This window comes from Cyprinus carpio, chromosome B18 (genome assembly GCF_018340385.1).
Source record: "Cyprinus carpio isolate SPL01 chromosome B18, ASM1834038v1, whole genome shotgun sequence".
NCBI lineage: Eukaryota > Metazoa > Chordata > Actinopteri > Cypriniformes > Cyprinidae > Cyprinus > Cyprinus carpio.
In genome coordinates, this window is record NC_056614.1 from 17020034 (window position 1) to 17044809 (window position 24776).

The following is a 24776-nucleotide window of genomic DNA, read 5'->3' on the forward strand; positions in this document are numbered from 1 at the left end:
TTTTAATGGAAACTGTAATGGACCCTGTGGGTCTCTACTGGTAGTTGGTCACCTTCTATTTGTGGCTTGTTAAAACCAATAAATCCTAATGGAATATGGTCCAAAATACACAGAAAGCTATTTTTTAATGGTTAAATGTTGATTATTTGTAATGGAAACCAGAATTTTCTGTGATGGTTCGGTTTTGTTTTTTCAGCGAGGTCATCTAAACCACATACAATCTCTCTATTTTTTTTAAGGGAGTGATATTTCAAAACTACTGAAAGGATTCCGAGTAGTCTTTCCTTATTGACTCGAAAAATATGAAATTAGGCCAATTTAAATTCCATCATATTACCGATGACAAGTCTTCTGCACGCTCTCGAGACCACGCCTTTTCCACGGAGATCACGAGAAGAATCCGGTTTTCCTAACAGCCTAATCTTGGTTCCCATCGGTAGAAAGGACCCCACAATAGACGGAAGGCGGACATATTAATACTTTCACATAAACTGGTGATCAAAGATAGAGGAAATTCTCTGCGACAATTGAACAGTTCGTGAAAAGTTCAAAAGAATGTGATAATCCGATTTTAACGCACATCATCAAGAGCGGAACATGTTTGTTGAGAAGACAGAATGAGACGTATTTGTGCTTTCAGTCAATTAAGCGTTATTTTATAAGAAAAGACCATTATGAGCCATTTTACGGATACTAAAAAATAATATTAACAATAATAAAAACAAACAGATGTATATATATATATATATATATATATATATATATATATATATATATATATATATATATATATATATATATTTAAAAATAATATAGTATATTTAGTATATATTAATTGCATGTTACTACAAAAAATTAATTCAATAATTTATTAAATTATTAATATTTATGTGCCAAATAGAAAAAAAGGAAAAAGTGCTGGGCTTTAGAAGGATATGAATAGACATTTCACGTTGGACCGCATTCTACTTTCGCTGCTTTGGAAATAAGCCAAACCTGTGGCTGGTGTCAAGCTAGCCTGAACAGATACTTTCAGACATCTAATTTCTTCACTTCATTCCTGAGGCAGGACTGCGCCCACCCCTTGTGTAAGCAATTTAAACCCGATAGGAGATCATCAGCTATCTGCAGAGGAAGAGAGGAAGAGCATCAGGCTGTGTCTGCAGCGCTACACATCACGCTCCGCGATGCTTTGACGCTCAACTCACTTGCGTCGCGTCACTCCAGAGATTTTTGATCTGGGAGAGTAAATAACCGCCTCAGCACTCGATGCACTCTGTGTTTTTTATTTATCTGTTGTTAAACTGAAGACAAGTGCCTGAACGAATGTGTATCAATACAAATTTTGTAATATGAACTTTTTGCCAAGTGGAATATGTTTTTATCTGTCCGTGGCAATTTGCTGGTTCACATCAAGGGTCGACGCATCGTGGTGGTGGGTACAGTTTTTTGCTTTATTTGAATTCTAAAAAAATAAAAAAAATTAAATGTTTTAGACTACGATTGTGGTTAAAAAGTAAATCGTTAGGTATTGGACTGGAGCTATTTGAACAGCTTTTTTTCGTCACTTAAAACTTAAGATGCTTTTTATTTTACTTTTTGTACTTTAATATATATTTTAACTTTAATGTTTTTATTTTATTTATTCATGCATTTATAATTTTTTTGAATGTGCGTGACGCGGTTGTGTGTCGAAACATGATGACTTGAAGAGATTCCATCGCACATTCCCTGTGCTTTCATCTTTTATGCAGGTACATGGGCACTCTTGGATCGCAAGTGATGTGCGACAACATCCCGGGCTTAATTAACAAACAACGCCAGTTGTGTCGCCAGCATCCCAAGGTGATGCAGGCTATTGGAGCTGGAATTAAAAACTGGATCGGGGAATGTCAGCACCAGTTCAGAAACCAACGATGGAATTGCAATACCATGGCGCGCGAGCACAATCTTTTTGGAAGGCTATTGCATCGAAGTGAGTAAGCCTTAAGTGTATTGTTTCAAGTCTAACGGCTGTATGCACATACAGTATGTTCTCAGCGCTCAAGCTGCAGTGCAATTCTTATCTAATATCAGATCATATTACAGAAAGTATAACTTGATGAACTAGGTGCTTTCGACCCTTCTTTGCTCATCTGTGTGCAGCACTGTGCATGTATTGATGAGGTTTGATTTTTATAAAATATTTACAACATATAGTACTGATTATAAAGAGTATAAAATCTATCTGTATATCATTTATTATTTACTTGTTTACAAATATTTTTTTTTTTTTTTGGCAAATTTCCATACAGTTGCATCACCTGGAAATTTTTACATTGGGACTATGACTTTAATCCCTATAAGAAATATTAAAATGATTTTAATTCAGAAATCACAAGCATGTTCTTCATAGGAAATGTCATAGTTTTTACGTAACTAAAATACAGATCTGGAAAATGACCCATAAACAACTCAAGACTGTTCTGTGATCATCTCAAGATGTCTAGGTGTAATCTGAATCGATTAGTCCACAATAGTGTCACTTAGCACACATGTGTATCCTTTACTTTTCATTGTGTTCAAGATTTATGTCAGTTTAGAGAAGAAAGGCTGGATTATTGTGTCTGGTGAGTTCATTCAGAGCTGCTCAGCAGCTTGATGCTTTAACTAGGTGTAATTGGCAGTTTTGTGACTTTAGGTTTGCGACTGTAAGTGTCTCTGGCTGTATTTTCTCATCTCATGTAAAATCATATTAATGGGAACATCCACAAAGGAACTCTGTGTCCCAGGCCTCTAAGCTGCTCTGCACATTAAAGTTAGGTTAAACCTCTGACTTTAATCTTCTTGCTTTAAGGTATTCAGACCTCCCAGAAAGACTCCTAACTTCTCTGTGACACTGTGAGAATCTACTTATTGTCAATGTCAGGTCACTAATTTAAAACAATTGCATGGATTTCGTGGCAGGTATTCTCTTCCTGTCTGACAAAGCTGCCTACCGGAAACATCTTTGGTACACATGTGAAAAGCTGCAGCTTAGAACTTCTGTTCAGGCTGTTGCTTGTTACTGTTGTTTTTCTTCCATCTCTTTATATACAGTCATAGCAGACTGTTTTCCACATTAATCACCTTCACACATAGGCTCACAAAATTAAGACGTCTTAATGTCTTTCCGATGTAAACCTTGTAAGATTAGTTTCATCTGAAAAATATATAGTCAGTTATATTTTAGGAATCAGCTTGAATTTAATGACTAAAGAGAATGTTTTATATGTATGATGTATGTATAATGTATGTATGTATGATGTATATATAAATTATTATTATAATTTTTTATAATTAGTGCAATATACAAAATAAAATTAACTTAAATTTGTATAAAGTACATGTAAAAAATGCCTATATATATATGTATATATATATATATATATGTATATATATCTATATATATATGTATATATATATATGTGTGTGTGTGTGTGTGTGTATGTATATACATACATATGCATATATACATATTTAAATTATATATATACACACACATAAATGTTTTTTAAATGTACATTTATTCTTTAAATTATTTAACATACCAGCCCTAATTTAAATGCATTTTAAAATATTATAAATGTATGTAAAATCTATGTAATGTATTATTAATAGTATTTATGTATGTATGTATATATATAAAGTAAAAAAATTCTTAACTAAACTAAGCCCTATTCTTACTTTTTTCTCAGGCAGTCGCGAGGCCGCTTTTGTCTATGCCATCTCCTCAGCAGGTATGGTCTACACTTTGACCAGGGCCTGCAGTCAGGGTGAACTAGAAAACTGCTCTTGCGACCCTGGAAAAAAGGGCTCATCTCGTGATGCCAAGGGAGATTTCGACTGGGGTGGGTGCAGCGATCATGTTGACCATGCAATTAAGTTCACTCAGGTCTTCATTGATGCCAAGGAGAGGAAGGAGAGAGATGCACGGGCACTCATGAACTTGCACAACAACCGTGCAGGGAGGAAGGTAACAACACAAACAGCTGTTGAGACACATCTTGAGAAATGAAATCTTAAAAATTATAATCCATGACTTTTGCATGGCTCACACATTTAGAGAAACTAGTCTGAGGCTTACTCTAGACACTGTCTCCTTTTTTGATTCACAGGCGGTGAAGCGCTTCATGAACCTTGAGTGTAAGTGCCATGGTGTCAGTGGCTCATGCAATGTACGTACCTGCTGGTTAGCCATGGCAGACTTCAGGCAGACCGGTGACTATCTCCGCAAAAAGTACAACAGTGCCATTCAGGTGGTGATGAACCAGTATGGAACCAGCTTCACTAGTGCCTACAGGATGTTTAAGAGGCCTACCAAAAATGACCTTGTCTACTTTGAAGACTCACCTGACTACTGTATATGGGACCATGAGTCTGGTAAGTGTGCTGAGGGAAACCTTAAAAGGGTAATTCACCCAAAATGTATGGCTTTCTAGATATTTTGAAGAATTTTTTTGTTATTTTTTTTTGTCTGTAAATGTGGTCCAAAACAACACTGGTAAGTGTGCTGAGTGAAACCTTAAAGGAATAATTCACCCAAAAATGAGAATTCTATCATTTACTCACCATCATGTCATTCCAAACCTGTATGAGTCTCTTTTTTATGTTTTTGAAGAATTTTGAAGAACCTAACAGTTGATGGTCCCCACTGACTTCCACAGTAGAGAAGAAACGCTATGGAAATGGGGGCCAACAACTGTTTGATTACCAGCATTCTTCAAAATATCATCTTTTATTTTCAACATAAGAAAAAAAAACTCATACAGGTTTGGAACGACATAAGGGTGAGTAAATAATGACAGAATGTTCATCTTTGGGTGAACTATCCCTTTAAGCATAAAAAGGCAATTCACCCTAAAAAAGATAAACATAGAAGAAGCTATTTTAAAGAATTGTTTTCTTTTTGTGTTCTGCATTGGAAAGAAAGTCATACAGGTACGAGTAAATGATAACAGGATTTTCATTTTTAGGTGAACTATCCCTTTATTTGCATTACCTCAAGAGGTGAATTAAGTTGATAAATCCAAGCTATAGTACTCCATCATGTTTCATAACCCACTGTTTGTGTTTCCACTCTGCAAGACTCCCACACTCTGCTCAAAATCAGCAGGCATTAGTCTTTGCCCCCAAACACAGTTGTAATCAGAGGACGTGAGCTATTTAGCTGGTTATTACATACACAATAGTCATAACCCAATCCTGTAACCTGAATGCCGGTAAAGATTCCCTCCCTAAGGCAGAGGTTTATCTCTTTTTACCTTTCTGTGTGTGTGCGTACGTACTGAATAACACCAGGTGTACCTATGTGGGAAGCAGTGAGGGAGGGGGTGCCTGTCAGACTGCAGATGATCCCTGCTATCAGGTGACGCTGTGTTTAGACACATTACCACAGTTTTGTGGGCAGAACGGGAGCTGAAATTTAATCCCTATGCGCAAATGCTATAAATCACTGCCTTCCATGGCGGCACCTCTATATTTTCTCCCTAAAACTGGCAGGAATATTTAGAGAGGTAGGTCATGTCTCTTTTAAGTGCCCTGAGTTCATATGTCGAACCCACTTTAGGTATTTATTATTTATTGTATGTCAGTATAACTGCTCATTTATGAGCATGTACATTTAGAATGATCTTACAAGCTAAAGGGCTAGTTCATCCAAAAAATAAAAATTGTTGTGTCATTCCAAAACCTATTTGACTTTTTTCTTCTACAGAACACTAAAGATACACAAACTGTTTTTGTCCATACAGTACAATGGAAGTCAGTGGGGTCCAAAACAACACTGGGACTCACTGACTTTCATTTTAAGGACAAAATGGCTAATTCAATCAAAAATTAAATTTGTCATGTTGTTTTCTTCTGCGGATTACAAAACACATACAAAAAAAGTTTTTGTTCATACAATGAACGTTAAGCCAAAACAACACTGGACCTTATTGGACCATATTGATTTCATTAAAAGGACAAAAAACACTGAGCCTGCATCTGAAATCACATACTCTCCGAGTGGGTACTTCCTTTGAACAAGCAATTAGTTTGCAACCATTAAAAAAGTATGTTCTATATAGTATGTATTTAATTCAGACGCACTGCATACTTTGTGTTTTCATTGTCAAGTAACCTACCAGCTTTATGCATTTTGCTTCACTGCCATTCACAAATCCTCTCACATGGCCTCATGGGATAGTAAAGTGTCCATCAGATGTGCACTTCAGAATCTTGCCAGAAGGAATTAGTCATCTAGGTATTTTATGAAAGTTTGGAAATACTACTCTTTTCACAAACTGTTTTTCGTCTAGTATATATGAGGTAGTAAGCGATTTCTGATGTAGCCTGAGATCTTCTCAGAAGAGAGTCATACAGTTTTGAAGTGACATGACTGAATTTTAATTTTTGCTTTAACAATTCCTTTACGCTTATGTTTAATAATGATGATGGTCTATTTTTACTCATCAGCTCTAAAGGAATAATTAAAAACAATCGAGACCACCATATTTTAGTGCCGACCTCTCTAGTGTGGTGATTTGTGAGAAACTCTCTTGGCCGGGAGTCTGTTTGATGTCAGTTTTAGGAGACATAGACTATACCTCCACTGCATAAGTGTGAAATCCATTACTAGCTCTCACCATGGTCACACATGTTAAACTCATCTCTTGGCACCCCCTCATCTTAATTCAATAAGCAGATGCACGCTCAGGTAAAGGCTGCCCATGATGTAAACGATATGAGCCCAGCATACCAGGCTGATGAACTGCAGTGGGGAGGAGTGGCTGTGTCATGCCCAGACACATGCCTGCGTACTCGCAATTGAGTTCAATAGACCAGCGGTGACATACCAATGCTGGCGCTACTGGTAGGCTGAAGTGTTTCGCAGTTCTGACCTTCTCTGTAAGACTGTTCTCACTTTAAAATCTTACATTAAACCATCTTAAAATTGGTTAAACCACAAGAAATAAACATGGTTGTTTGTATAGTGCTGAGTGTTGATTGGCATTGAAGGGAACTTTATAAAGAAATGCTGCAGATTGTGAGCATGAAAGCGAGGGTTTATACAAGGTCTTTAGCAATTTTTGTATCAGCAACAATCAGCGACGCGTCAGCCTCATAGAGGGCGGGGCTTTTGAGATTAGAGCCGTTGAAATGAATACGTGATGAAGACCCAGAGCAATGCTTGATAGCTTCTATCATCAGTCCCTCATCTGACCAAGGACCAAGCGGTCATCCTTTTATACGGTGCCGACAAACCCAGTCTCTTCAAGACAGCGCTGTCTGGACACTATCAGACATCTGCCAGGCACTACACATGACTATTCAGTCGAGGTCTGCTTGCTTCAGGAATTTGTTCAAATATTCACTACATACATAGATTTCAGCAGTACAACTATTTTTGCACAATAACTATTTTTACCTGCCCTTCTCATATTTTTACTGGCCTTATTACTTCTTACAAGTGAATTATACATATCTATTTGCGGCACTGAATTTTTGTTTATTTTTTTCAGAAAAAAAATGGAACAAATAAGATTATTTTTAAATTATTTATTTTATAAATAGATAGATAGCAAAATTGAATGTCAAAATAAACCAAAAATAGCTTTTTGAATTCAGTTAATTCATTTTAATGAAATATAAAATACAAAATAATATTACATTAATAATAAGTATTGGTAAAACAATTTCAATGTATACATCAAATTCCATTATAATTTAATATTTATACACGCGTATTAATTATATAAAATGTTAAGCAAAATTGTGTACATAATCTTAGTATGTTTTTTTAAAGCACAGGTCACAATTTTGCTTTTCAAGTAAATTAATCTTGTTTTCATATTTTGAGTGAAAATGGGACAAAGATACTAAATTATTATTATTATTTTTTTTTTTTGCAGTGTGTGTATAAAGACTGGGAGAAAAACATTGTTGCACTTGACTGGTGTGATTTTTTTCCCTTTATGATTTAATTTAATTTTCTTTTGGTCTGTACAAAAAGTGTTATTACTTCACAAATTAACATTTCAAAAAGCTGGAAATTATACAGCTATAATGTAACTGTAAACTCATAAACACTTGCTGGAATTGATTGACATGCAATGCAAAATATTGCTAATTGTTTTGTAGTTTTCAACACATTTTTCCTGATGCTTTTGAGATTATTGCAAGTCATTTTTGCAATTTCAACCAAACCTGTCTAGCTAAATGGCATACTTTGTCCTTTAGGTTACTTTAGGTCATTTAGTGTATTTCATCAGTGCCCAGGGGCATAAAAACAGAGAGGATCTGTACCTTGAACATTTTTGATGTAGCCATTCATGTTTTATCTCACTAAATCCTGTGATGTCTCATTCAGATGTTTGCTTTATTCCAGGTTCTGCGGGCACAGGTGGGCGAGTGTGCAACCGTACGTCCCGTGGGGCTGACAGCTGTGAGGTCATGTGTTGTGGGCGGGGCTATGACACATCACGCGTGAGCCGCACCACCAAGTGTGAATGCAAGTTCCACTGGTGTTGTGCTGTTCACTGCAGGGACTGCCAAGAGGAGGTAGATGTGCATACTTGCAAAACCCAGTCATGACCCCACCACTCCTGCACTTCAGTTACCCTCCAGAGTAAAGATCCCATCTCAAACCTTTGACATTGTACAGTGCTTTTCTGTTGCAAATGAGATCAAACACAAATGAGCAGCAACTTGTTGTATCACAACTTTTTCAAGTCTTGAGTAGTTTAACCATCTTTACTTACTGTTTTTCCCCCATCATAATACACATATTTATTACAGCTTTGGAACATGAGAATGTTTAACTTTAATGTATTTCATTTTTTGAACTGTAAATAGGCCTACAAACTCTATGTAATTTAAAATAAAACATGTATGTTATGTCAAATAGTTGTCTGTAGAAGTTTGTTGTCCTGTTTTGCAGTAAAGATCAGAAACAAACTGTTATTTTTTTATATGTCTGTGGTACGAACAATTAATGACGAGACTGAGTAAACAATTATTTTGGAAAACATTTTTTGTGTCTGAAGGATATTCAGCAAGGCAAGTAAAGCTTTTCCTTTATGATTCATACCTTAGGGGCTCCAAATAAGACCCAGATTATATTAGACATATTATTATTATTGTGCAATATTTGTACAGGTGGAGGTGAATCAAACAATGAACCATGAAAATTAATGAAAACAAGGAAATAGGACCAAAAAATAAAAAACGTTGCCCTGAACAAAAGAGAAAAAAGGCTCAGTGCTGACACCCTCAGGACATTTCAAATACCTGGTCTCTCCCTAACCTAAAATTATTAACATATAGTACAAGAAAATGATAAACATAAAACAATCTTAATCTGTTAAGACCATTGTAAATACCTTTTCCCCCCTCAAACTTTAACAATCCATTGCCTGAAACTTCAAAAGAAAATGATAATGTATTCTGCCCCAACAACATCCAAAGGATATTGTTTCAATACATTAATGTGTATTATAAAATTATTCAAAAATAAAATCCCTTAAAAGAGATTTATAATATATAATTATTACATTGTATACTGTCGCATTTAAAATATTGTCTAATTATGTGATATATTTGCATTAATATTTACGTAATAATCATTTAAATACTTTTTTGTTCTTTGTTTGATATGGACTGGTCTAATTTTATATTTGTGAATTTGATATGCTGGTACATTTTCTTGAATGTTAAAGTGTTCCAATTTACTTTTGAGTAAAAATATAAAATACATGTTCAGGTCTTGCACCATTTGAGGGCAGCAAATACAGTCGGATTGCATTATGGTTGCATCTGGGGCATAGATTAGATTTCATATCAATGCGTACGATTCAGATGTTTTTATTTAATCAATCTTAATTTGTTTTTGGCTAGTAAGAGAAAGTATTTTTCTTGAAGACTAAGAAAGTTGATTTCTTATTCTTCTATACATCATATTTAAAAACCTGCAACAGAAAAAAAGTGTGCTTGACTGACTTTTAATGATTAATGATTTACAGGCAATGCAATTCAATATTAGTACTTCATAATAGTTTAAAAATATTAAACAAAAAATGTGAACGTTCATGAATTCATTCATGTTTATAAAACAGGCCAACCGCTGATTACAATACAACCCTATTTACGTTGTCGTATAATAAAAAGTCACTGGTAGAAAGTGACTAAATTATTACCTTAATGTTTAATTAATGTAGTTTAATCAAAAATAAGTAAGTTTAATCAAAGCAATAACAGTTCTGCCCTTATGAAAATAAAAAAAAACATGGTTACTATAGTTAAACTATGACAACCATAATTTTGCTACACTAACCATAGTTTAACCATGGTATTTGTGGTAAAACTGGTTATGCGAATGTTAATCTATAGGCGCAAAAAAAAAAACGGTTGCTTTTCGTAAAGGGGGACGTGTGTTGATTCGAAAGATTCGAAAAGAACAGGTTCATAAGAGTCATTTGTTCGTGAATCGAACTAATCGCGATGCGTGATTCACCAAAAAGAACCGACACATACATGAATCATTCTTGTGCGTTTGTCCGAGAACTGTTAACGGAACTGGAAGTAAACTGTAACGGGTGAAGAAGTATCCCTTCTCTGTTGCCCACTCTATCCTTGACCTTCTCGTTTCCACGTCCTCGCGCGTCCCGCGTCATAGTAGCAGTCGGAAAACAATCGAGGCGGAGCAGCGCGCATGGCTTCATTCTCCCGCACACGCGCAGCATTGGCAGCACGCAAGCGCACAGTTAGCCATCCCACAGGCATAGCAGTTTTATAGTTAACTGTGAAAGAAACCGGGTGAGCACCCTCTGAGCGAGCAAAATTATCACTGGCGCAGAGGTACGACCCATTCAAGTTAAGTCGTAGCATGTTCAAGTTAAATGGATAGCATGTTATGTTAGAAGTGACACTAACAGGTTTAGTTTAAACTTTAGCGGCTAGCTGGTTGCTCTGGCATGTGAGTGGGTGTGGCGAGCTCGCAGAGAGGTTCAGTGGGAGTGCGCTACGTTGTACACCATGTTCTATTAAATGTGGTGGACTTCGTTATTGCACATATCTCACGTCACTTTCGGGACATTTGCCAGGAGAAATGTGTGTTGTAGTGTTATAGGAACTGTCCAGTTTTGAAGTGGTCAAGAGACAAACTTGAGCAACATTAGAGTTGGGTGTCTTGCAGTGTTGCATGCATGGAAAGAATTCACATATCAGTCAAGGGGTTTGTGAAATTATCTTACGTAACCGTCTTAGTTACATTAGTTCTGTTTTCAGACTGGCAGCTAACATACAAGCTGATGAGTTGAAATAGATTACCACTGTATAAAACATCTGTCATCATTTACTCATGCTGGGAATTTTAGGCTGAATGACAACCTCAGTCACTTTCATTGTATGGAAATAAAAGTTGCATTAAATGTAAATGGTGACTGAGGCTGTCAGTCACTAATGTTCTGCCTGCCGTCTTTTTTGTCACCCACAGGTGAAAGTCATTGTCTTAAGGTTATAATAACATGGTTTATGTTCACATACTTACAGCTTTTGTTTTTCTTAGTGGAGCAGATGCCAGCCCCAAATTGTACGACTAACTAATGCCCTATGAAGTGTTTGTTTGTTCTAGGACTTGGGAACGCTGTCATTTGGTCCTGCATGTCCCTGAGAGCCTGACAGTTCTCTTCAATGGCTGCCTTTGGCTCCTCTGCCACAGTGCCTGAAGGATTTCACTATGAGACCAAGTATGTCATCCTCAGCTACCTCAGCCTGCTCCCGCCGTCAAGATCAAGACCCTCAGAGACAGCGGAGGGTAAGAACTCACATCCACAATTCAGTATGTACAAACTGCCTGCCTGCCTGCCTGGTAAGAATCATAAGGAGTTTAATTTAATCTCAAAACAATGACAAAACGTTTAGTGGTACACTTGTCTCGCTTTTGCAGGAAAACAGCAAGCAGTTGCATATTGTAATGCAAGCGCAGTGAGGCAAGAAAGCAAATTTTCTGTTTTATACAGTACAAAATTCTTGTAGAAGTATAGAACTGATGAAAAAGTGTAGAAGTTTTGAAAAGTTGAATTAAAAATATTCTCTCTAGACTTTTTTTAAGCTGTAAAGGGCTTAGCATTAAGATGTGTTTTTATAAAAGTCACTTCCCAGTTCTAATGTCATGATTATTATTTCATGATGTTCAAGTGCGTTGTTGTCAGAAAGAATTCTTGTCTATTTCTTAGGGAAATTTTAATTAAAATTTTGAATAGGGATGTAACGATTCACTCGATTCAATTCATGATTTTGATTTCACAATTCGATTCACTATTTTATTTTATTTTTAAAACAAAATGAGATTTTAGATAAATTATATATTAAATGTGTCCTTTTATTATTGCTTGGACAAAATGCTGCACATTTCTTTGTGGAATTGAAATAGAACACTACAATAATATACTAATATAGCACTTACATATCATTGCTCTTTTGTTGGGTTTGATTGCTTCTATTGTCCACATTTGTAAGTCGCTTTGGATAAAAGCATCTGCTAAATGACAAAATTTAAATAGAATGTAAATGTAAATAACAAAACTAAAGCCCCAAATCAAATAAATAACACAAATAAAATAAATCTATTCATATAAACCAAATAAGGCTTTGTCTGTGCTCTTTCCATTTAAAATTAGAGGCAACCACTGCTTTTTAATCATGATCCAAACAAAGTTGCTGCATTCATGCAACATGAGCAGTTTTTTATTTAAATTAGATTGTATAATTTTGAGGAGTTTATAGTATTTTTTGGCTTAAGTTTTTTTGTTTTTATTCATTTTTGTGTATGTATGAATAAGAGTATTTGCTTGATGAGGCGAAGATTCTTTATGTGACAGCAGGTGGCCCTTAAAGCGTTTCCTTGGTTTCTGCTGTAAACAAAGCAGCTCTGCACTTATGAACTTTAATATGCATTATACAGAGGCAAGATGAAAAGAAAAAATACCATCTAAACTTTTCTAAAGATAGTAAGTTCCCCTCAGACATGCATTAATATAAACTCCTACCCCTAAGTAAATCATGATTTGTTTAGTATCTCAACCGATTTGAATCGTCACATATTTTAATTGATTTTCAACATTCACTGTGCTATCTAGATAGTTAACTTAGTGATGATTCTGGATGCTGTTAACTGTGTAAAATAAATGCAATATGCATCAAATGGGAAGATATATACACAACAAGTAAACATGACTGTAATATTAGGAGAAAGCAATGTAGATGTTGTGGGAAAAAAACTATTAAATCTCAGCAGTCACTACAGCAACATTTCTCTCCTCCTGCTTTAACACTTCTTAGACTTTCTCTTTGCAGAGACACCACCATTACAGTTTCAGTCTCTATTAGGGTTTGTCTACAGTTACTGAGGTCACATTCCTGCTCCAGGAATCTCCATTTTGCCCTTGAACATGGACTACAACCCACAGTACTGTATACATAGTGCCGTAACCAGTGTAATTTGATTGAAAAATGCCTGCAGGTATTGCAAGTAATGCATTAACAAATCCTTCAGAGTGCATGTTTTGTTTATACTTATGTCGCAGTTCATATACAGTTGGCAAATTTGGTTCTGTTGGTATCATTTATATGTTTTGCACATCAAACAGTCCATGGCATTTTGTTTAGAGGAGACGTTGTAAGGCGGATTCTAATGAATATTGACTAGTCCTTGTGAAGTTTAGAAGTGGATGCAAAGCGCACATAGAGTTTGTCATTGACAGTTAGTCTGGTTGACTTTATTACAGAGGATGGTATGGGCTTAAGCTGTTGAAGATTTTGGAGCCTTGGGCACATCAGCGGTTCAATGAGGAATGTCCTGCTCTGGTTTTTATTCAGTCAGCTTTGAAAGTAGCTTCTGATCCCTCTTTCCACTCGACCCGCTCTGCACTCTGACAGACTGTCATATGCAATCAACGTTGGCTTGTTCACATGCCACTGTTCAGAGCAAAGCTCAGCCTGAACAAAACTGACCAAAGACTGGCCCGGCCTGGGAAAAGTCAGTGTGAGCTCCCGTCAACTTTTGTAATGTTGTAAAAGGCTTGGTCTGCTTCATAGTCATTTTATAAACACTCTCTCTAAATCAGTTTTTTTTCCTCTCTAACACTTCTTTTTTTAGTCATTCACTGGGTCTGTGTGGTTGAGAGAGCTGAAAGCCTGGCTCTTGCTCAAACACTAAATAATTCATCAGTGTATGAATGAATAGCCACACAATGGTTTAAGGCACCACAGAAAAAGCCAGCTGTATTACAGCCACTGTATTACAGAATTGTTTCTAATAATGGATTAAAATATAATATAGAAAGAGTGGAATAATGAGAATTTAAAAGTACCTGGACACATGAGAATTTGGGGGAGGAAATGGTAAAAAATCAGGCTTAATTTTCTTTTTGCTGTTTACAATCTGGAGTGCATGATATGTTTTGACATTATGTTCAAAAGTGCTGAGTTTGACTCTGTATTGTCATTCTGTTGTGTGTCAGGTTGTGTGCTGAGTATACTGGTCATTAGAAAATTTGAGGTGTTGGCTTAATATATTTGCATCAAGGTTCAAATAAACAAGATTGCTTTTAAAAAATGCAGGACTTAAGATAGGCAAAATATTTCAGGAGCTGATGAAAATGTAATAATGCTTTCACGTTTTGTTTACAAAATGTATGATTTGTTTTTAATTTTTTTTAATCATGGTTATTATTTCAAAGGAAGTAATGTACTAAAAAAATATTTTTGCTCCAAAAGAGAATTTCAGCTGTTATTGTATCTTGCATTATTTTGTCTGTATAGATTTACAAATTAATAGTTAGTAAACTCTTATTTTATTTAAAAATAAAATGAAATAATGTACTAAATAGGGAAATGCATTTTGGTCACACTTGACCAGGTAAATGATTACATCAAATTAAGAGAAATTATAATTATTCATAAACTTTTTTTGTGTTATGATTGTATGCAGGAGAGAGCCATTCTACACAGGAAGTGGAAAGAGAGCGGAATAGCAGCCTGAAGGAACAGATTGAGAATGAAATGAAGCAGCTGGAAGAGGAAATTGCGGCCTGTAAGATGTTTCTTGTTATTACACTGTATTTTCGTGATAAAATGAATCTGAAATCTGGATCATAGTTTAAGTCACCTGCCTCTTTTTCTGCTCAGCTTTTTCCAGGACTGGTTTTGATCAGCTCACATCCCCAGTGTTCAGTCCGGCCAACCCAGAAAGCTCCATAGAAGACAGCCTGGCAGTGCTGGGGGACCGCGTCTCACGGGACCTGGACACACACCTGTTCTCAGCCACTCACACGCTTCTGAACAGGTCCTTTTAAATATCCAGGGAAAATTCCTGGACAGTTTCAGTAGCTGTAAAAAAGATCTAGTAACGTACTTGGCAGAGGTTTATGCCAGAAAAAATGCATTGTGTAAACAGCCTGCACACACAGTTATTATAAGTTGGCTTCAAATGAGTTCATTCTTGACATTTAACTTAAATATTGACTAAATCATTCAACATATGTTATGCTGATGTTTTTCTGAAGAACAAGCAAGTTCAAATTAATGCAGAGAAACCTTCATAATATAAGTGCCTCTCATGCAGTGATTTGGACTTTGAGCACTTCAGAGCAGCGGTGGAGGAGGTGTCCTCTCATGCTCAAGGAGGATGGAGCAAGGTAATCCCAAAAACTCAGCACATAGATGCACACAAAGAACCCTGAAGGCAATTGGGACGTTTCACTGAATCGTGAATGTCTCTGTTCTTCATTTCCTTATTTTGTCATTGTGTCGCTCTGTTTAGGTGTTGGTACCCTTAGTATTGTTACAAGCCCTGCAGAATGAGGGGCAGCCACTGGAAATTCTGCTACATTATGGTTTGCGTTACCTTGAGGAATGGCAAGCAGACTTCATCATTGAGCAGGGAGGATGGGTGAGTGACTTATATTTGATGGGTGATGTGGCTGGATCTGTATGGTGTAGGTAGTTTGTTTTTTTCTATTAGTAATGCAGATTACGTCTCTCTTTGTGGTGCAGTTGTGCGTTATGTGAGTTCACAGAATTAATGCACAGCACTCAATGATAAATGAATGTCTCTGCAACCTGTTAGCAACTTATGAAACACATGACAGTATAAGTGTCTATCTGGGTGTCACTTAAAGCAGAGGTTCTTGACCTTTTTGACTGTAAGGTCCCTATTGTCCAACACAAATCAGGATATTTTGTCCAGTGTTTCCACTACAATCTCATTTATAAAGTGAAACTGGGAGACACTAGTTATTGGGGGGAAAAAAAGATTTTTATTTTTTAGCATTTAAAGTTAGATTATTTTAACTTTTTATTAATAATATAAATATTAATTGTATTGATGATAATATATTAATTTGAATAATTGATCCTGAGGGCCTCCTAGTCCTGTCCTGTCCCCCTGGTTAAGAGCCACTGCCTTAAAGAGGTTCAGGTCAGTTAAAAAGGCAAAACTGGGGAGGAATGGTCATTCACTGTGTTTTCAAGACTCCTGTCAGGAGAGGGAGCCAGAGCTGTGTTTATGATTTTTCTTTTTGTTTTTTAAACGTATTATGCGTCCACTTGATGGTCAAGATATCTTTACGTAGTGTTTCATCAACACTTTTACCTTTTCACCTTTATGGATGTGGTAACTTTATGATGTTTCTGTCAAGTCATTGTGATCATGAGAATATTTGTTTATGGTCATAATAGAGAAGTACTCTTCAACTTAATGTTTTGCATAATGTGCACACACATTCCCATTCATCTTATAAAAATGTAATTGTATGTCATTTGATAGTTCGATAGTATCATACCCTCAGGCAAATGTTTATACAGCTCTTCACCTCTGTCTGGTGATGTCGTAAAGCATGAGGAAGGTCTTGTTTGTTTATAACATCCTATTTAGGTCACACTGTATCTCAGATGAGGGCCGTCCATATGAAAGACTCAATTCATGCGTTCTGTGTGCGAGCTGAAGAACTCAGTCAGAAGGAATAATTTAATAAGTGCACCGTTGGGGAGGAGGGGAGACCATTGTTTTATACTGCCGCTCACTACAGGACCACATTCCAGTGATGGAGCGAGAGCTTTGACATAGATGATACGGGATAAGCATCTGTGAGAGTTTGAATGCATTTGGGAGGAGTCTGACGAGAAGGCGGAGACCGTGTGCAAACAAACCAGACCTCCTGTTTTGCAGTTCCAGCCCCATTACTCTGACAGCAACCTTTATCCTGTCTATACTTTCTCTCTCCCACTCATTCACTTCATTTCCTTGTGGTCACTGCTGGAGTTTTGCGCACTAGGCAGGTAGGACAGCTGCTTTCTTCTAGGTGTCTGGAACAGATGCACAAAACAATTGAAATGTTATGGATTTAGGTCTTTTTGACCTCTTTCTTGCTCTCCATCACATAATGGCTGTTGTGAATGGATAATAAAATAGCAAACACAAGGACACTCACAAGGTTTAATTCTCCAGTCTGTTAAATGAGCCAGTCTGTAAATATTTAATTTAATATTGACCCTGTTTTAGTGTAGAAATGACTGCAGTTTGAGTGAATCTGTTTGCTCAGTTCTGCTTTTAGCTGAATATAAATGTGTTTCGGGCGATCATTCGTTTTTTGCACCTTCTCGAAGCACAATAATTGTTATAGAGAATAGAACAATAAAATAGGCCTCGTTCGTGAAACATGACAATGAATTGTTTGCTAAAGCATTCATGCATAAATTGTTGAACCAATATAGTGTGACAATTCATGTACGCGTGCTTTTAATGCACGATTATACAGAAAATAATTGAATGAATGAGACCCAAAGCCAGTGACGAGAATGAGAAAGAATCTGTTTGTGTGTCTATTCTGCAAAACCCAATGACATGTTCCCGTTGAATCATGCTGTCTGCTCTGATCACAACAAACTCCTGTAGGTCAAGGGACAGCATTCAGTAGGGGTAACAGAAACCCGGTGTGTGGGACATTTTGTCTTGTGAGTTGCCCCACCCCTTTATCCCCTTCCTGGCCCTCTGTTCTGTACGCAACACAGAGTTGACCTTCAGGGTGTCTGTGTCACATGGCACAGCAAACATTCTTGAGTTGGCTTGATGTGATGTAATATGACTCCTGTTGTACTGCTACAGACAAACTGCTACTAAAGCAGTGTGCCCCGTCTGTATATGAGTAGGTGCTGAGAGCGGAGCTCGAGCCACATCAGGTCGCATCACCCAGCACATCACACAGCCCGGCTTCTTACGTAACTACATTTTACAGGCGATGTCCTGCTCTCATCACACAAACAGAGGCCATACGCCACCCCCACACACTCCAGAGATGAAGAACAGAAATAAATCTGATAAATCCTTCTATGAATCAGCTGGAGCAAGGCTGTCCCAGTTTGACTGCCTCCAAACTATTCACAGTGCTAGGTGAGATGGTGACCTGTATGCTTGACATCCTATGGGAGATCCAGAAGAATCTTTCACCTAAGTATCCTGAGTTGGTTTGAATGTAGTTTAATAATATAAAGTATTTGCTTAAGTGCATTTAGTATATGTTTAGATGTTTTAAAGGGAGGGAATGTTAACTCATTATCGGTCAAGCTGATGCTCTATTAATGAAAGAACAGGTTTATGTGGTGAGTTCTCACCAGTAGGTTGCATGATGCAGTGAGCAAACTGGTCGTCTTATCAGCAGAAGCAGTTCAGCATTCACAGGCCAATGGTACAGTGTGTGGAAATGTTCATGTATGGTGCAGCCGCAACAGACAAGATATATTTATCTTTGGTGTGGATCTCTTAACAGTAGAAACTGCCTTACAAATGTGTTAAATGTTGCATATACTGTCTGAAAGGTTACAGAATGTATCCGCATTGACATTTATGCACATTACCATTCAAAAGTTTGGGATCAGTACGATTCTTTAAATAAAATGAATACTTTTATTTAGCGATTGCTCAAAAGTGACGGTAAGGACATATATGATGTGACGACAAGTCTCTTTCAAATAAATACTGTTCCTAAAATATTGTAAAATATTTCACAATATAACTGTTGTACTTTATATTGGATCAAAAAATGCAGCCTCTGTGAGCATAGGAGACTTCATTCAACAACATTAAAAAAATCTCATTGACCCCCACTTTATTGAACTGTACTAGCATATGTTTAATATACACATTCGTTCACATACTTTTTAGTAGCACAGTATTACCAAATGGTTACCACTCGGCAGGTTGTATGCTCTGTACCCCACCCTATCTTCAATATTTAATGTTTGAATGCGAAAGCCTTTGAGTTTGGCAGGCATGTATGAGTTTTTGTCTTTAGGTGAGGGTGAGTACATGTACTTAGGGTGGAGTGGTGTATAGGCACCCAAAGCTCACCTAAGAGAACACGCCTTACAGCATAACTTCATTTTTAGACAGTCTCTGGAAAGGAAAGCAAGCCTAATCTTGCAGGAAACATCTATCTTACTCCACTGTTTCAAAAAGGTATTGTCAATTTGGACTATGTAAATCAGATTTTTGTTATTTTAAGTTTACTTCATAACATACTTATTAATGCTCGAGTCTATAGAGCCTAGAAAGCTTGGATTTCACAGTATTTTTTTTCTTGGGTTTATTTAATCAACTTAAAAAAGATTTTTGAGAGCAAATGCAACTATTAATGTCAACTCAATCCATCTATTTTTCTGTGATGACATCACATGCATATAAATAGGTGTCTTTACTTGCCAAAAAATTATTTTGTGTATCACTTTCATTAGAATTATGCATCTGTAAATCAAGCATAATATGTGCAGTGCTACGCAGCACATTATTTATTATACACTATCGTTCATAGATTTGGGCCTGGTACAGTTTTTTGGGAAAATTAATGCTTTTATTTATGTTAAGTAAACAACTCCAAACTTTTGTCTTTACTGACATAACCTGTTGTTTTTTGTGTTTACCATGCAGAGTTAAGAAAATTAAATTTGTCTTCATATATGGTTATTTCTTTGGTTTTGGTTTCCAGGTTTCTCTGGAAACTCTCTAAAGTCATAAAACTGTTTAGGTCTAGTTATTTTTTTAGGATACACTCGATGGTTATCTATATATGATTCACTGTCACATTCTACTGGTTGTGTGCTTATGGTTATCTCTTTGTTGACCATTAGAGGTTAATCCAGATGCTGGGCTCTAATGTGTTTTTGAAAGCATTCGTGTGAGATGGGATTACATGTGAAACTAGATGAATGTGCACTGTGGTGAATTACTGAAATCTAAAAGACCAGAAAAGGCACAGGGAGCAGAACGCTGTCCTTTAAGATGAGTAAGCGAGGGACAGTATATTAAGTTTAATGCATAAAAGCTTAATGCAAATGAGCACAAACTGACATACTTAAAGGAAATTAGTTCAAATTCAAATAGGCTCATTTAGCATGCTTGACCTAGTTATGGTAGAAATTCAGAGCCAGTGGCATATGCAGACAGCTGTATGGTGATGTGATTGTGTGGGTGACAGAGGACGATAAAGTCATGACTTTATATAGGAGGGACAGTACAGTGAATACAGATGGAGAGTGGGTTAAAACACTTCCTGTCGAGGTCTTGAAGACTTCCCTTATTTTGAAAGTCTTTGTGTATTTGTAAAGAAGAAGCTTCATTCAAGTGATTTTAGAAAATAAGAACCAATCAACACTTGTTTCAACTTGACTTGCTGTATCTCTATGTCTGTAGTCAGGTTTTATGCAAGAACAAGGAGAACTGAATAAAAGCATAGATAGAAATACACTGAAATGCATCTAGTATAAGCCAACATTATATTTAGTTAATAGATGTCTGTCATTTATACTTTGCATTTTAAAGTTGATCTTGTTTAGTCAACTATGAAGTGGAGAGAATATATTATTATAGCTGTATTAGTCTCAGTGACAAATGATCCTGTCATGGTAAATTCTGCTTACTGTACTAAAGAAGACATACTGCAATAATTGTATTATTTGAAAGTCGGTGTATTTGTGTGTGTCAACATATATATTATATATAGATACACATATTGTATTATATACACTGTGTATGTATATTCACTATGCGTAACTTTATTTTACATGCATTTTATTTGAACAAGTTACAGTACCTTTCATAAGTTTGCAGTTGGTATGATTTTTTTGTGTTTTGATTAAAGTTTACACTCAAAATTGCATTTATTTGATTAAATACAATAAAAATTGTAGTATTGTAAAATATTGTTACAATTTAAAATAATACATATTGTTACAATTTAAAATTAATTTATTCCTGTGATGGCAAATATAAATTTTAATTAGCCATTGTCAGAGTGACATGTCTTTACTCTGTTAATTATGATCAATTTATTGCACCCTTAATAAATTTCTTTAAAAAAAAAATCAAATTGGCTCAAAAACTTTTAATGGTAGTGCACTTTTTATAATTATATAGATAGATAGATAGATAGATAATTTTTTTATTCTTCCACAAAGTGCACTACCATTCGGTAGTTTTTTTTAAAGAAATTTATTAAGGGTGCAATAAATTGATCAAAATTAACAGAGTAAAGACGTCATTTAAATTAATAATTTTGCAAATCAGTTTGGGTGTTTTACTGATGATAAATGTTTCTGAAATTATTAAAACAAGATGTCTAAAATGTAATTTGATGTCAATTGTATGAGAAGAACATGATCCTTTTTTAATTCATTCATTTTATTAATTCTTTTTTAGGTCTTTTGTGTACGTCATGCTTCTTATAAGCACATTTATTAGTGAAGGTTATTAGTTGTGGATCTCCATGAGAATGGTTTGCAGACACAATCAGGAAAACCATATAAAGAAATACATACAGTTAAAAACAACAACAACAAAAAAACATATTACATGTTTTTGTTGTGGTGGGAAAGAGATTAGACATTTGGAGTTACCACAGAAGGAAATGCGTACATTAGCTTACCACAGTTTTAAAATGAAACATAAGACATTTGTTCTCATGACTCAAACCTTGCCAAAACCGTTATGTTCTACGTCAGAGGTCTTCAACTCAGTTCCTGAGAACCCACTATCCTGCAGAGTTTAATCAAACCCACCTGAAGCCAAACCTTATCGAGCTTTTCTGGATTGCTTGCAAATACATAAGCAGGTGTTGGAAATAAACTTTGCAGGACAGCGAGACCTTCATTCAAACATTTCTGATGTATAGAAGAATAGAAATAACAACTGATTGATTTTCCACTCCTTATATTACAGGGCACTGTTTTCAGCCTGGATGAAGCTGAAGACCCTGGTGTGATCATAGCCGAGGACAGTAACGACATTTACATCCTGTCAGCTGAACAGGCCTTGGATCAGCTGAGCCCTCCTGCTTCACTACTGACTCTTGGAGATAGCAGTGGGCCAGCTTCCTGGCAGACAGAGAGTCTTCCTGTGTCTCTGACAGGACACGAGTCTTGGGCTCAGGTTGGCATGATGGACCCAGAAGACGCCAAGAGTCTGGACAGCACCGAAGGAGTGGCGCTAGTCGAGGAGCAAAGCGAGAACAACTCCTCGAACTCTGACATTGTCCACGTGGAGCGTGAAGATGCTGAACTTCTAGAAGAAGGTGGGGAGACGGTGGAGGAAGGGGAGCTGCAGAGTATTGTACATGACGTGCTGGGCAGTGAAAGTGAACTCACTGCTGTCCGAGAAGAAGCACCAACCGCAGAGCCAGTGGAAACCGCAACTGAGCCGACTGTGGAAGAGATCCCTCCACCTCCAGCCACCCCTGCTGCTGCTTCCTCATTCCCTGTGCCTGAGCCTGAACTTCAGTCTCAGCCTGTTCCAGCTCCTGTGGAGCCACAGTCATCTCCCCCATCTGATCTAGAACCCGAAGTGGTCCAAGCAACCCTAGAGCAGGAGATACTTCCAGAGGTGGATCTGAAGACCTCCTCCCTGGCCCATGACCTCCCTGTCCTGACCCCTCCTGAGGTGCAGATGAAGTCAGTGCCACAGCCCGAGTCCTCTGACCTCCCTGTGCTGCTATATGGCGGTGCTGCCCTGGTGGCCATTGCTGCAGTATTGGCTTTTGGAGCACTGGCCTACAGGAAGAAGTAGAAAGTCCGTGACTGTCCGTGACCTCACTGTATCTCTTTCCCTAACGGAAGCCCTGTGGGTCACAGTGCCGCCACAAGCTGCACTTTATGGGAAATCTACTCCTCTTATGTGTCATACCATTTTATTTTCTGTTCTTGTTGCTTTTATTTGTTGGCTTAGTCCAGCTTTATGACTGGAGAGGAGCTTATAGGAGAAGTCAGGTTTCTTTTGTGCTGTATTAGTAAGCATAGTAGTGATTGGTTCAATAGGCTGTGACCTAGGTTCCTGGTTCCAAAAGGAACATCAAGGCTTCTGATTTAGAAGAAGTAGGTTAATTTGTGTTAGTGAAGCATGTTTATTCTCGTATATAAATATTTGATTTAATGAAGTTAGGTTTGATTTTTAAACACAAGCTTGTGTGAGTGCATGATTATGATTTTATCTTATCAGACATGAAATATTAAAGTGCAAATCTTTATGGGCTGTGCTGTTCAGATGGATTGTGTGACTGATATTCTCCCAAAATATATCAGTACTTGTACAAGATTACTCACAACAACCAAAAACAAAGTATCCATGCATTCTTGAATCATTTAGACATTCATATTAACCATCTTTAGTGTATATTTTGAATAAATTAGGCTTGCATGAATCCTTTTGTTTAATTCCCCCTTTTAAAAGTTAAAAGTAGAAGCCTAGGTCACAGCCTCAAATGGGAAACCCCTTCACTTTGACTGATACATTTTAAGGAATTTCTTCATGTACAGCAATTCGCTATAATGTGAACATTTGTTCTGTTAGGTACAAAACATGTTTGTAAAAACTCGTGAAAATACTACACCAGCACAGTCATATTGCCATGGCGACAGGGCACAGTTGACTGAATTTATCTCAGTTTCAGGAAGTGGAAGATAATGATAGATGAAAAGTCATATTTAGTTTTCTAATATGTTTCTAAGCGTGCATTTTGTAATTAAATGTCCCTAATTCTGGGTTAGAAGCGATTTCAATTTGTATTTCTAGAGTAAAAAGTGATTTGCTGTGTTAGGTAACATTAACTGTCTGTTGCTCAAATCAAGTGCTGACTTCAGGTTTGGGGGACCAGAATGTCTCTTAAATGTCTTCTGCGCCACAAAGATCTGTCATCGGTCCTTTGCAGTTTTTCTTTGTCTCCTCAAACTTAGTATTTTCGGTCTTCTCTGTCTGATTTACACCTTGCCTGTACCTTGTGCTGTTGTTTGTCCTTGAAAGCTAAAAAGGCCTGCACAGCACAGCCTTGTCACCCTCCTTTCCCTGTTGTGTGCCTATCCAAAAGAGACTCTGCTGATCAAAACAACAGAAAAATTAAGCAGAAGTCACACGCACAGGCAGGATCCACCTGTTTTGTCAGTGGTTGACAACCTCACGTCAGAGAAAAAGTGCTATTTTTTTGCAAGTGAGGTTTTTTTGTATCACAGATGGATGAAAGCTGTGAAATAAAACTGTATTCCATCAAGGGTTAACCTTGTGGTTTGTGTCCTAATTTAAGCATGAATTTTATCTTGAAGAAACACGGTTTTAACTTAAAAAAAGACATGCAAACTCTAATATAGAAAATAAGTTTGCTTCCTCTATTTTGTACTGATATGAGTCAGATTTGTTGTAATACAAAAGAGACTGTTGATCATGTGATATCCTTTACAGA

The 24776-nt window shown here is 36.7% G+C and overlaps 2 protein-coding genes across 6 annotated transcripts; both read left to right on the forward strand.

Moving 5' to 3' along the window:
• Positions 1 to 1031: 1031 nt before the first annotated feature.
• On the forward strand, positions 1032 to 9108 carry dennd11 (DENN domain containing 11). The gene is made up of 5 exons (XM_042744073.1): positions 1032 to 1435; positions 1755 to 1975; positions 3717 to 3994; positions 4137 to 4401; positions 8390 to 9108. The coding sequence occupies exons 1-5, from the start codon at positions 1353 to 1355 to the stop codon at positions 8593 to 8595; spliced, it is 1053 nt and encodes a 350-aa protein (XP_042600007.1). The 5' UTR covers positions 1032 to 1352; the 3' UTR covers positions 8596 to 9108.
• Positions 9109 to 10509: 1401 nt separating this feature from the next.
• On the forward strand, positions 10510 to 24594 carry LOC109109969 (bcl-2-like protein 13). 5 transcript variants are annotated; one of them, XM_019123005.2, is made up of 7 exons: positions 10510 to 10872; positions 11633 to 11815; positions 14993 to 15094; positions 15190 to 15346; positions 15626 to 15698; positions 15824 to 15952; positions 22271 to 24594. In XM_019123005.2, exons 2-7 carry the CDS (start codon positions 11692 to 11694, stop codon positions 23111 to 23113), a joined length of 1428 nt encoding a protein of 475 aa, XP_018978550.1. In that variant the 5' UTR covers positions 10510 to 10872; positions 11633 to 11691; the 3' UTR covers positions 23114 to 24594. The 5 variants fall into 5 exon arrangements, with proteins under 5 accessions (XP_018978550.1, XP_018978551.1, XP_018978553.1 ...); XM_019123006.2 differs by having other exon boundaries at positions 10510 to 10857; positions 11617 to 11815; XM_019123008.2 differs by having other exon boundaries at positions 10510 to 10815.
• Positions 24595 to 24776: the final 182 nt, after the last annotated feature.

What these genes read in the sequence shown, in the direction of transcription:
- dennd11 (XM_042744073.1), top strand. Translation starts at nt 1,353, where the DNA reads ATGAACTTTTTGCCAAGTGGAATATGTTTTTATCTGTCCGTGGCAATT. An exon ending in TGGAAGGCTATTGCATCGAA is followed by an intron (nt 1,976 to 3,716) that starts GTGAGTAAGCCT and finishes CTTTTTTCTCAG; the next exon opens with GCAGTCGCGAGGCCGCTTTT. An exon ending in ACAACCGTGCAGGGAGGAAG is followed by an intron (nt 3,995 to 4,136) that starts GTAACAACACAA and finishes TTTGATTCACAG; the next exon opens with GCGGTGAAGCGCTTCATGAA.
- LOC109109969 (XM_019123005.2), top strand. Translation starts at nt 11,692, where the DNA reads ATGGCTGCCTTTGGCTCCTCTGCCACAGTGCCTGAAGGATTTCACTAT. An exon ending in ACCCTCAGAGACAGCGGAGG is followed by an intron (nt 11,816 to 14,992) that starts GTAAGAACTCAC and finishes GATTGTATGCAG; the next exon opens with GAGAGAGCCATTCTACACAG. An exon ending in CTCAAGGAGGATGGAGCAAG is followed by an intron (nt 15,699 to 15,823) that starts GTAATCCCAAAA and finishes CGCTCTGTTTAG; the next exon opens with GTGTTGGTACCCTTAGTATT.